The sequence below is a fragment of the Micromys minutus genome, assembly GCF_963924665.1.
Source record: "Micromys minutus genome assembly, chromosome: 6".
Classification (NCBI taxonomy): Eukaryota; Metazoa; Chordata; class Mammalia; order Rodentia; family Muridae; genus Micromys; species Micromys minutus.
In genome coordinates this window covers 64647379-64661091 of record NC_137975.1, presented here as the reverse complement: position 1 = coordinate 64661091, position 13713 = coordinate 64647379, and the positions used below count along the sequence as shown (strand labels likewise).

General features: G+C 40.6%; 1 protein-coding gene across 1 annotated transcript in view; it reads left to right on the top strand.

Annotated features, from left to right (window-relative positions):
• Positions 1-13713, top strand: part of RYR2 (ryanodine receptor 2) — a gene marked incomplete at both ends in the record, with an annotated part of 539514 nt that overhangs the window by 411804 nt on the left and 113997 nt on the right. The window contains 4 exons of the mRNA XM_080918509.1: positions 1-37; positions 2039-2103; positions 4395-4516; positions 9857-9906. The exon at positions 1-37 is cut by the window's left edge and continues 79 nt beyond it. Coding sequence (XP_080774635.1) covers positions 1-37; positions 2039-2103; positions 4395-4516; positions 9857-9906 — 274 coding nt within the window. The remainder of the gene's footprint in view (positions 38-2038; positions 2104-4394; positions 4517-9856; positions 9907-13713) is intronic.

Sequence of the window (13713 nt, the reverse complement as noted above, 5' to 3'; positions counted from 1 at the left end):
TATGTGGACGAGGCCCATCAGTACATCCTGGAGTTTGGTACGTAGCTGGCCCTGCTGCTCCTCACTCAGCTCTTGCTACTCCTAGAGCGTCCACGGCATTGCTTCCACATCCGGTCCAGCTCAGCACGAAGGACAGTGTAACACCCAGTGACCAGCAAGCTTCCAGAGAGTGGGTCAAATTTGAGAACCTTAAAATCTTCACCTAGTGTTGTATAAGGGCACACGCATTTCTCACACACAGACAGAAGTTTGATTGTTTCCAACACTTCCCCTACTGTACCCTTGTAACGATTTTCTGGTACAAAATGACGTTTTTGAGAATGACACATCTTCAGCAGTGGAGTGACCAGGTTAAAGATTGTGCACATTTGAGCTTCTTGCTATTTTGTTGTTGCTGTTTATTGTTTGGTTTTTGGAGGTAGGGTCTCACTGTGTAGCCAGTCGAGTTTACTGTATTTTAAAGAGGCTGGTCTTGGATTTAAAGAGATCCACCTGCCTCGGCCTCTGCCTCCTGAGTGTTGGGATTAAAGGCCTTTGTCATCACACCTGGCTAAGAACAGTATTTTAATACTAAAAATTTTACCACTTGGGTGAGGAGAGTTTCATCAAGCGGCCTCTTCATGCCACTGCGTGGTCGTTTTACTGGGGGCAGAGAACACAGCAGGCTGTACGTTTCCTCCTTCCCTCTCTTCTTCTCTTCTTCCCTCTCTCCCTTCCTCACTCCTTCCATTTCTCCCTCCTTCCCTCCCTTCTTCTCTTATTCCCCCTTCCTTCCTTTCTTTATTTCTATTTCAGTTCTATTTCTGCTGGTGGGGTTCTGTTCTCTCCAAACCTGTTCATATTTCTTAACATATTTCATGTAGAAAAGGATATTTCTTACCCTTTCTGAAATATTGCTGTGCACAACACCATCTTGATATATTTTACACAAGAAAGTCCCTTATAAGGATATTTGTAAGCCAGTGGACTGACTGGTGATTCGGGCCCTGAAATACCAGCTACGTGGGAGGCTGAGGCAGCAAGATTGCACGTTCAAGGCCAACCTGGGCTACAGAGTGAGGTTAAGGCCAGCCTAGGTAACTTATTAGAGCCAGCTCAAAAACAAAACAAAACAAAACAACAAGAGTCTCCCCTCCCCAAATGCAGAGGAATTTAGATACTGCCCACTGTAGAACACTTGCTGGTTCTTTGCTTTCTCCCCAGGACCAGGGTGGAGTAGGGGTGGAATTCAAGCATAAAAGACAAGCAATTCCCCTAAAAAAAACCCAAAAATCATTTTTGTTTTGATATCATAAAATATCATCTGTCTCCCACAAAAATTACTCTGAATTTTGACCCAAGCTTTGCTAAAGCATGTATCATCATTCCTATTTCTAACTGAAAAAGATTTTTTTTTCTAGCACGAGTGGGTTGGAGCCTTATAAAATTTGGATTCTTATGTTCACCTCTGAGCCTTTCCGTCTTACACAAAGTTCTGCATATTGACAGGGCTGCTTAGACTGTTACTTACTGCCTCTCCCGTGCATGCACAGACCTCTTCTGCATGCATGAAAGGGGAATGGAGGCTGCCTTCCAAGCCAGTATGCTAAGGCTGGCCTTTTCTTGACCTGTGTCTTCACACTGTAAACCCTCAGGGAACTGAAAGGGGTTTGTTTCTCCTAGTAAACCCTCTTTTGACAATTCTCCATGGGCATGCTCACAGGCCAACTTGATCTAGGCAGTTCTTCCATTGAGACTCCCTTCCCAGGGACCTCTGGCTGTGTCAGGCTGAAGGAAAACACCAACCGGCATACATGTGCAAGGTGTGTTTGGGCTCATAACTCTCCAAATGAGTTGGCCATAGCAACTGCCTAATTTTGACATGATTTTTTTTGAAGAACTTGTATATTTCATCCTGTCGCTGAATTTCACCCATATACTTTGGCATTTTCTATTCAGTTTGTTGGGATGATGCACGTAGGAAGGCTGATGTGTTTTGGATGAATCTCTTAAAGTGTGGGACATTCAACATGGACCTAAAACCTCTTCCTGTCTACAGATGGCGGCAGCAGAAGCAAAGGAGAACACTTCCCGTACGAGCAAGAGATCAAGTTCTTCGCTAAAGTACAGTATACAAGGGGCCTTGCTTCTGCTTCAGTTGTGTATTTACAAAGTATCATCAGAGTATCACTACATCTTAGAATACATTTGTCTATAAATGCTACTCTCGCTAGAAGTCCACCCTCTCCAGCTCCGAAATACATGTATGACTCAGGTGACACAGGTCTGCTGGTGGTGTCTTTTGGTCAGCACTTACCTTACACTCACTCACCTCTGCCCCGCATGTTCCTCGTGCAATTTAGTTATGCCAATAAAAGAGGAAGTTCTAATTCTTGCAGCTTTCTTGTGTGAAATAGAAGATCTCAATTTCTTTACATTTTGTACATTTTTTCTGTTAGCTAAGGAGCTTAGCTGCATATGAATGAATACACACACACACACACACACACACACACATTGCTTTGGTCAAAAATTCGTTGTGGAGGTTTTTAATCTTGCTCTTTCACAAGCTGAGACTCGGAGGATGAATTGCTCACAGGAAGAGTGTATAGCCCATACCACCCATCTCATTTCATAGGAACTTGTCAAGGGCTCTCCATATTGCTGGGAAGTCATCCCTTCCTTTGACCAAGTGTCCTTAGACAGTGCAGCCAGCCACTGGGGTCCCTTACTTCCTTAGGTGTGTCAGGAAGTAACCTGGCCCAGGAGTGACACAGATACATCAGTTTCCCTTAGGCAAGTGTGTCTCTTAACAATGCCTTGCAGTTAAGCTGGAGACTTACTTTTACTGACAGTTGTTTCCTACTTGTATTGGTGATAGTTCAGATCATTTCTATAAGCACCACACTTGATAGGTTTTCAAACAAGGCGGCCTGCTTTCTGAATGATGAACAACCGTTGGTTATATTTTCAGAATCACACATTTTACTGTATGTCTTGTCTTTCCTTTCCACTCAGAGTTTCTTCCAGCCATCCAACGATGTGGTTTCTGCCTGGATGCTCTTTGTTAGTGATAGATGGATAAATGGCAGATTGACAGGACAGATAGAGAGAGAAAGATGTTTGCTACATAAATAGGTCCGTCATCTCCAGCCACTACATTACTGCAATCCCCTTTTGGTACCCAGTTATCAGAATGATGTGTATTAATGCCACGAATGCACCTTTAAACTGCCTACTTACCCAGAACTCCCAGTTGCTGCTTATAGATGTCTAATGTGGCTTAATTCCATCTTCCATTTTGATAAGTTCTCTATCTGCCAGCCCGTATATTCTGGCTCTTATAAAGACTCTCAAGAGAGCGATATTGTGTAAATTGTGCATTAAGTCATTCAGTATAACTGTCTTCTAACACAAGGCAGGAGTAAAACACTATAGGCAGCAAAATATGCAAGTACCAATTCTGGAGGTTGGAAAATGACTATATGGATCTAAAAATACAAATTTGTTTTCTGCTTTCTTTTGCCTAAAAGGCTTTGAGGTGGGGAGGGAGGGAGAATGCTTAGTTCTGTCTAAAATTCTATGTACAAACGCCTTGGAGGGTAGAGGATATAAGAGTTTTCTCGAATCAGGTCAGAAAAGGCCTACCCACCCAGTGAGGCACCCCTGAGCTGAGGCCTTCTGGTAAGAAGCACGAAGAGTCAGAAGTGCCTGTCACAGACAGAAAACTGTGTGTAGCATATATGTGCACACGTACACTGAGCAGGAGAAAGAGTCAACCCAGAGGAACAAGGCTGAACCTGACCACAACGGGTACTTCAGTTTGAGAAGAGACAGATACCATGTACATTGTGTGGTTTTGTTTCATTTTCCGTTCAACATCTGCAAAGCATAAATGATGTGTGTGTGTGTGTGTGATGCCCATACCCAGAGGACAGTAGGACAAATGGGACGATGTCACACCCTTGGCAGTTCTCACATATAATAGCGACTCAGTATGTGGTAATCCAGGGGATTTGAGAGCCCATTGGCCACAGCACTGCATTTTTATGAGCACTTTCATATATGTCTCATATTGAGAAAACAAGGAGAATAATTCTGAACTATCATCGAAAATCCGTGTTCCTAGTAACTGTCTTCCAGCACATCCTACAATATGCTCACCATATCCTCATATACATGCATACATACACACATGCACACATGCATACATACACATGTGCATGCATACACAAACATGTGCACATGCATGAACACACATACACACATGTGCACATGCATGGGATAGAGCTGACAGGAGGGATCTAGGTTTACCCACTGAATCAGCACAGGTACTGTATTGTATGCTCTGAGGTCTGGTTCTTCTCCCCATCATACTCCACTCTATAGATCTGTTTTCTCTTCCTCTCTTTCAGGTTGTTCTTCCTTTAATTGATCAGTATTTCAAAAACCATCGCCTGTACTTCTTGTCTGCTGCAAGCAGGCCTCTCTGCACTGGGGGACACGCATCCAACAAAGAGAAGGAGATGGTGACAAGGTAAAGAACTATGGCCTTAACGCTTTATATTTGATTTCTTTGTGTTTGCATTTGGGTCAGAGAACCAACCACAGGACCTAGAGCAGGGGAGAAGAGTCTCCTCCCTTCTCTCCTGAAACTAACACTAGATGAGTAAATTCTGCAAGGTAACATATGTGTATGTTAGAGACAGATTTATTCTGCCATTTAAAGGTAACACTAACAAAAGAAATAAAATACTATTCAAAACAAAATAGTTAGGGTTCTATCTCCAGCCATCAGCACAAAACCAATTAAAAAAATAAAACAAAACAACTAACAAACAGCCAGAATCTCAAAGAAGGCTGGGGAGGAATCTCCAGACTGGTATGTATGAAAAAGTGCTCAGAACATTTTCTGAACATTATTTTCTTTGAATTTTTCTTAACAAACGAATATTTTGACAGCTTAAAAAATAGTGTCCTACATAGAAACTCTCAGTTTAAAAAAATGTAAATTAAATCATAGCCCCATCACGGTAATGGAATGAAACACAACACAATACAACAAACTCAAACAAAACATGATTTTCTGGTATTCTCTGTGCCTGTCAACCTGGCATCTTAGAAATGACTTATTTGGTTTAAGGTTGACACCTTCTTTATAGATTTTTTTAAAAATGTGGGGGAGTCTACTGCATTTCTGGGATATAATTTCTTAAAACTCTGTTAGGACTCAGTCCGCACTAAGTTTGACAGCCACAGAGATCTCAGGCACCACATTGCTCACAACCATCCCAAGATTTTGGAATATATCTGGGCAATATTGTCACAAACCAGAGTAAGCTATATGGAGAGCCCTTGCTTCTCTTGGCCTTGACTTTTCTGCCATGTAGAAGGATCATGTCATGTCAGAGAGAAGTGAGTTGTGACCGGAGGAAGGGGGAACATCATCTGTGGCTGCAAGGACTGAAGAGTCCAGGCTTGAATGTGAGCAGGTGGAACTGGCTGGAATGTCCAGCTCACTTAACTTCTATTACCCAATTCTCTGACCACCAGATGCCACTGTACATATACACACCGTGTCTGTCTGTCTGTCACTCTCTCCTGTGTCTCTGTCTGTCTCTCCTCTTCTTATCTCTCTCTCTTTCTGCCTGTCTATCTGTCTGTCTCTACCTCTCCTAAAATGCTGATCTCGCTATGGGGTTGATAAAACACACTACTGAGCACAGCAGGGTCGGGGATGGGGTGAGTTGGGCAGTGCACAGTCACACCCCACTGTGGCACTGCATCCCTTCCAACTTGGGCACTGCCTTCCTCCCTAAATTTCCTAAGAAGGGAAAGGATGGTCTTGTAGAATTTCACATAGGTATTCATCAATGTCTTCAGTTCCATGGCGTTGTGGATTTGGAGAACACGTAAACTGCTAGAAAACCCAGAGACACTCAGGACCCAAAGAGCATGATGAACCCCAAATCTTCTGTTCTTTCTGTGGTCACTTAGCTGTTTGTAACAGAAGCCTTATTCCCCAACGGTGTCTGTGACTTAAGGATCACTTGATGGATGTAAGCCAAGAGGAAGCAATAAAAACACATAAATAAACCAAAACAAATTCTACATTTATAAAAAACTCACACATTAGTCAATATCAGCTTTACTCTTAGAAATGTTAACTGTTCACAACACACAAGTGTCAAAACACTAAGTTGTATATTCCTAAGTACACACAAGTTTTACTTGCTGATTACATTTAAATAAACCTAGAAAAAGAACTGAACTAGATACCCCTGAAGCCGACTAGCCTATTGTCTATGAACAATGTTGTATCCCGTGGAGGAAAAAACAGAACTATAGTTTTTCACTGCTGCCACCCAGTGGTGTAGTTGTGTGGCCCTAAAATTCCACTAGATAACTCTTGCTAATGACATAACACTGTGGTGTTTTCAACGATGCCATTTTCCATTTAATAGCACCTAATAGAAAGAAGACAGGGCAGATTTACCTTTCCCATCAGCATTTCCACAAAAGAAACATGTATGCCTTTTAAAGATCTCAGCACACACACACACACACACACACACACACACACACACACACACACACAAATGGAGCCATAGTAGGAGATTATTTCATGATGATGCTTTAGTGTTTATTATAGAAAGTTAATCTTACAGGGAAAATTCATACCTAAACCAATAGATAAGGTAATGATAAATTAAGGTGTATAGGTAGATGAAATACAATATGTAGTTAAAAATAGTGATGGGTGGATCTATATAACTTAGGGAAATGACTGTAATAATACGCATTTAAAATATTGTCAGCCTGACTTGTTGAAGTACCTACTTTTTGTATTTACACTACAAGTGAGTAGACACAATTTTAACAGCTGTTTTTCCCACGTAGTGTATTATAGATACTTTGCACCATTTTATGTGTTCTCTGTCTTAAAAATGAGAACAAAAGGCGGATGATCCAAATATGCTTACAAACAACCAATAAGCACCAGGACAATAACACAGAAGTTAATTCATTTGAGATGCAGAGATGGAATAGCCGAGATCTTCAGATGTCTGAGTTTGACCAGTTGAGTTAAATATATAAGTAAAATGAACAGACAAGAAGCTGAAGAAATGGCTTAGTGGTTAAGAATATGCATGGCTCTTGCAGAGGACCTGGGTTCGGTTCCCAGCAACCACATTAGGTTGCTCACAATCATCTGTAACTCTGCCTTCAGGGCATCCATGCCTTCTTCTGACCTCTTCCAGCATTTACACTGTGTGTGTCTGTGTGGATGCTTGTGCACACAGTGATGCACAGACAGACAGGTAGGCTGGCAGGCAGACAGACAGACACACATAATGAAAGATGGGGGGAGGGAGAGACAGGGAGAGAGAGAGAGATATCAGGTAGATTAAGTGCTAAACCCTTATATTACTGTTAAGACTAGGCAAGAATATACTAAAATGCATTGTTAATGCTATAATACTCCTTTAAATTAACACTTAATCTGTACTCTTAGCAGTAGTTTCCTAGATCCAAGTTAATTTTCCTCAGTTATAAACCCACAATTTCATGAAACACTTTCTATACTCATTTCTTAGCATTCAACATTCTTCTCAAAACATTTATTGTGCCTAAAGTCAGGGTCACCATGTCTTTAAAAAGTAAGATTTGGAACAACAGAGGCACAGGCAGTAGTAGTTTAGGAGATATGTGGGCTGTGGTTTGTAAGCATCACAGGTCCTAGTTTGCCCAGATATTCTGTCCCCAAAAGAGATGGAAATTAACCTCCCTGGAAGAATTAGGCTTTGGTATCTGCTGCCCTTCCTGATGGTAGGTGGTTAGTGAGCAGTATGAGGAGGCAGGAAGACCTCTCTCTGGCTCACTCTCCTTGACTGAACAGAATTGTGTAGAAGGAGACACAGAACTGTCCTGTTTCCATAAGAGCCTAACAGCCTAGGTGTGACTCCATTGGTAGCACCTCTGTTAATGTATAGTCAGCGTTATAAATCCAGTAGCCCAAGTATAGCTCAGATGCTGCACTTGAATGCTGGAGGGTTGTGATCAATATCCTTTAACACAGGTAAGGATGTAGCCATGTAATGTGTTACCTTAGGACCAAGCCATCTCTCTTTGTAGAGAGTCAAACTTACCTTTGGAAAGAGAGCATTTAGTAGCCACCGTGAAGCTCACCGTGAGGGATCTCGGTCAGAGTCGCTTTTTTTTAAAATGTAGAAAATAAAATTATAGTACAGATAATATACTTATCAACATCAAAGATCACACCATACAGAGGTCTTTATTTTTGAAATATTTTGCTCCGATAAATTGTGTTCTCAAATCTGACTCAAATTCTTGCAGACAAACATTTTCTTGGAAAAGCTACAAAATACCCTATGTACTCAACTTCCATCAGTGAATAAATCAAGCTGTGGATGGTGGCGCCTGCCTGTAATCTCAACACTCAGGAGCAAAAAAAACCAGTTAGATTATGAATTCAAGGATAGCCTGGACTCCTTGGTTAGTCTGAGACTAGCCCGAGCTGTCCTTGTCTCAAAAAAAAAAAATCAAGAAATATACTTTTAACAATCAATTAATCCATGTTGGTATGAAGTAGTACACAGCCATCTGATCAAAATGTATTTTCTGGTGTGGTGTGGTTGGTCTCTAGTGTTTTCATATCCTTGGTGATGGGGACTCTGGTTTTGGAGGTAAGGAGCAGAGAGCCAGGTGACCCCAGTGAGGACCCCAGTTTGGGTAAACCATTCCAGTCTTCCAGGGAAGAGTGCTGAGAATTGCTGACAAACTGTTCTCCCAAACGACTTGGAAGAGAGTGTAGTTGGATGGCAGAAGCTATGATCTGGTGGATTAAGTGCCATGGTAGAGCTAGACAAATGATTCCTGCATTAATCAGAAGGGAACACCCAGAGATGGCAGGGCCAGTGGAGGGCTGGACATTAGGAAAGGCTTCTTGGGGTCTGTACAGCCTAAGCTGAGTCTGGAGGACAGGGTTAGGGACAGTGAAAAGGAAGTGGGATATAGCAATCAACATGAGGAAAGGATGTCACTAAAAGGGTGGCTCTTGAGAGGTCACGGGGCTGGGAATGGGTGAAGAGGCAGAGGCCACACCTACTATCATAGCTCTGGAATCTCCACTGAGGGGTAGTGGCTTTGGGGCTCTGATACTGACTAAGAAATATAAGCTGTGGTTTCTTGGACTATAAGCCCCATTGATGACGGCTATGAATTTCCTAAAACCCCCAGAGTAGGGAGATAGACACGCAGCTCATCCATCATCACCAAGGTACCTTCTGGTCATCACACTCATGAAGCCTAAATCCAAAGGATGCTTGGCATTTATCTAAGGAGCACAGTTTAGTTTAGAAGAGATGCTTTACTCGAGAAAGGAGCACTAGAACTTAGCATAACATGTATGCCCAAAATACCACGTTTCCATTTGTAAGAAATGCCCATGATAATAAACAGGCACTGGGCATAGTAAATTAAAGTCTTTCCATGTGGTTTCCCTGTAGTTCCGTTGTTTGTGAGGTGCATAGAGATGGCTTCTGTATTAATGAGCTTTGCTTTCTATTTTATTTGTGTTTCTTTACTTATAATATATGCTTTTTTAACCATGTTGTTAAGATATGCAGAAATTCTTTCTTTACTATCTTACTCCACATCCTGCTCAGAGACTCGACCCTTTCTGCGTGACATTATGTTTGCTTTATTTCCCCTTCCCCCCAGGCTCATAGGTCAGCTGTTTTTCTTTCTTCATTTTTTTTCTTCTTCTCATCTTATTTATTTTAAACTTCCCCCTGTCTTTTTTCTACCTCCCTACCCCTCCCCTTTTCTCCTTTTGTTTTTCTTTTGTCCTCAGCCTGTTCTGCAAACTTGGAGTTCTTGTCAGGCATAGGATTTCACTGTTTGGTAAGGAGACCCTTGGGGAATTTCTGAGCATGGCCATCAGGGGCTTTCCTTTGCTAGTTTTGCACTGCGTTGTGTGTGTTGTTATGTTGCATGGATGCATGACTACTGCACGGCTGCATGCATGGCCATCATAGGCCAGACCAGTTCCTGGAGGTCGTATATAAGGAACATTACCGATGGCAAAATGGAGGGCTATCCCTTCCCTAAGCCAGTCCAATTCATGACTGAAAAACAAAGGCTATTTAAAGTCCAATTCATGACTGAAAAACAAAGGGTATTTAATTAAAGGAGCAAAACACTCAAAATGGCATGTCCTGCCATATTTTTATTTTGAGGGTAAAATGAAACCACATTCTTGGATTTTTAAGTATTTATTTATTTATTTATTGCTCATCTTTCTCTGGAAATTAAATAATGAGCTGATTTGGAATTTACCTTTCATTTTCAGTGTTCTCGGCAACAGATATGTTTGTCTCCTGCACTCCAAACCCTGGAGCTTGGCAGTTGGGATCCTAGTGCCCAAGAGCTTTGCTTGGTCAAAGTGGCTTCTGTGGATCACTCCCCCAGGGTCCATGTAGGTCAAGGCCATACTCCTGAGCACTTGCACCCAGACAGCCATGCAGGGTGGCCCTCACCTTTGCAGGTGTTCTTCCTTGGAACTTTAGGAATCAGCGGCTGCTGCCAGAATCTAGTCGCTCATTGATTGTGTAAGCTGCCAAAGCAAATTTGAGCCCTTTGTTCTCTATGTTTTGGGGATAATTTGGGGATATTTTATTGAGTCATATGGCTAGAAATGCTTTCAGTTTAACTATAGTTTATGAAAGACTATAGATTTAGAAAACTAAGCCCTTTTTTGGAAAAGTCACAGTGAATAAATTGAGGATCGTACACACACACACACACACACACACACACACACAGGTACAAATAATACAGAAATAATGATTCCTATGAAAAATGTAAAAAGTGATTAGTTTTGATACAGCTAGCTAGTTTTCTACTGGATATTTCTCCTATCTAGAATGTTCAGCTTGAGAGACGGTTCAGTGGTTAAGAGCACAGACTCCTCTTACAGAGGTCCTGAATTCAAATCTCAGCAACCACATGGTGGCTCACGACCATCTGTAATGTGATCTGATGCTCTCTTCTGGTGTGTCTGAAGACAGAGACAGTGCACTCACTTACAATAAATAGAATGTTCAGTGCATTTCTATTTATCAGTTAATTCCTATTTTGTATAAATTGTCTCAGTTTTTACCTTATTAAGATATTTTAAATTTTCAGGGACTTGTCTTCAGAATGATTTAGGCTTAACTATTTTTGTGTGACTTCTTATCAGTAGACAACAGTTCATTTGAAAACTCTTCTGTCAATATTCTCATATTGTGTTCAGCTTTCCCAGGGTACAACATGTTTAAATACCCTCTTTGTCATGGGAGAGTCTTGTCTAGTTACAGATAGCTCTGATGGGAGGCTTGTCTGTTACTGATAATGTTTTTATATTCACCTGAAGGTGGAACATTGTCTTACATTCTAACTAGCCACCTATTTCATATTTTTATCATTTTATGTTCTATCTAATTAATTCCCTTTTTTACAAAATACATGACATATATGTGACATATATGACAAAGTACATATGTCATAAGAATAATAACCTTTCCGTAATTATGCATCCACTTATTCAATAGTCAGGCCAAGACAATGTTTCCGACATCCCAGACACTGCCATTATGGCATTTTAAACAGAACGATAACGTTTTCCAGAGGAATACTAACTACATTGATCCTCTACCAGCAAGGATTACTTTCGCCTGTTATTCAGATTCCTATTTTCCCTTCAAGTATGTCAGCTAAGGGAAACTGACAATAAATGTGTAATACACTTTGTTGTTCCCATGAAGGAGGTAAATTATTCTTTCTTATATGATCTTAATATCTATCTGGATGCTGTATTTGAAATATATTAAACTTAAAGATGTCTTCAACAAGCAAGCGTTTTCTGCATGGTGCACAGGCTTGCCTAGTTAATAAAGTCTTTAAGTCTTAGCACACAAACCTTATATAGCACAATTATATTCTGGCTTTCGACTCATGTGATGACCAGGAGGGAACACTGGGCTTTGACTGTGCACAGCTGCTTTTGAGAATTAACCGTCTGAATGACACTGAGTGACTAAACATTTACTGTTTTGTATTTGTGGTAGGCTTAAAATCACTACTAACCTTAGAGATTTATTGTACCTAGTAAACCTAATATGAGTTAATGATTATTGAGACGTTGTGGAAACTGTGAACTTGCTGTGTTCATATTCCAGTTAGATACGTTAGATTTTACTTATTGGGTTTATCCAATCTTATTTATTAGCTCTTACTTAGGTAAGTCAGAATAAATACAAAATAATGTGTATTTTAGTAAATATTTAATAAATACAAAAAAGTGTATCTATTTGAGGTAGATGCACAAGAAACCTTTTTATAGTCCATTCCATGAGTGGTGAGTTTTACTAGACAGATCTAAACAAATATTAAGTAAATGCTTGCATATAGTCATGTTAATCTTGCATTTAGTACTTTTAACCTACCATATATATATCAATCTACCATATATATATTTTCTTCTCCTTAGTTCAGAGAAAATATATGATTTGGAGCCAGATAATGGATCAACAGTTAACACCCTGGTTCAGTTTCTATTACCCACACTGGGCAGCTCATGACTTCTGAAACTCCAATTTCAAGAGATCCCTCTTCTGGGCTTTAATGGCACCTTCACACAAATGACACACACACACACACACACACACACACACATAAATGTAAAAAAAAAACCCAATACTTAAAAATATTTTATGACTTTATTTAAGCACCAGTTGAGGCAGATTTAGATTTGATAATGGGCATCAAAATGGAAGACACAAAAAGATTCACATTAGCTTTCCATAGTCAGGCTTTGGACACAAAGGGGGAGCAGTAAACAGACCCAGGTTCCTGCTCTTAGGGTTACAGTGATGAATAGCTCTAATAGGTATTGGTGATGTTTAGTCTGTATTATTTGCCAAATTTAAATTCACATCCACAATTCTTCTGAGTGGTCACAAGGTTGTTATAACATCTATGCCACAAGGACTTCCAGAAGTTGACGACCCACATTTGTGCACGTCTTTGATTTCCTTTAAAAGTCTTTTCTTTACATATGAGAACACCCAGAGAACAGAAGAGGCTGGCAGATCTCACACCATGAACTGCTCTTCTGGAGGCCCCTACGGCATCTCATGTTGTGTAGGAAAGAGATAGAGTTACTTGTTCCATGGATAGATGTTTTCACTGTAGAATCCTGGTGAACTGAGCTGAATATTTTGTAGTGGGGTAGCGGGGAGATAAAGAAGATGACATCCTGCTTAAATCTGTGCTTTCCCATGTGAATTCCAAAGTGACATCAAGTTGATATATATATGAATTCTGGAAATTTAGTTGGGATGGTACTTAGAGAGTTTGGCAAGCAACAGGGATCTCATTTGCCATTCTAGAAACCTAGTGTTGGCTAAAAATATATTGTTTTTAATCTCTTTATTACTCTCTATTTTTGCTAGATATAAAATCTGTTTGCTAACTTCAAGGCAGCGAGAGCATCCCCAACTCTGCCCATGACATTAAATCCTTCAGTCTTGGTAGAGGGAGCAGAATATGAAGGCAGAGCAATCTCAGGGGTGATGGCACAGGTGTGTGCCTGTGAGGTCCGTTAGGGGCATTATTTGCACACACAAAAGAAAAGTCTAGTCTTTAAAACACATCATTAAATACATG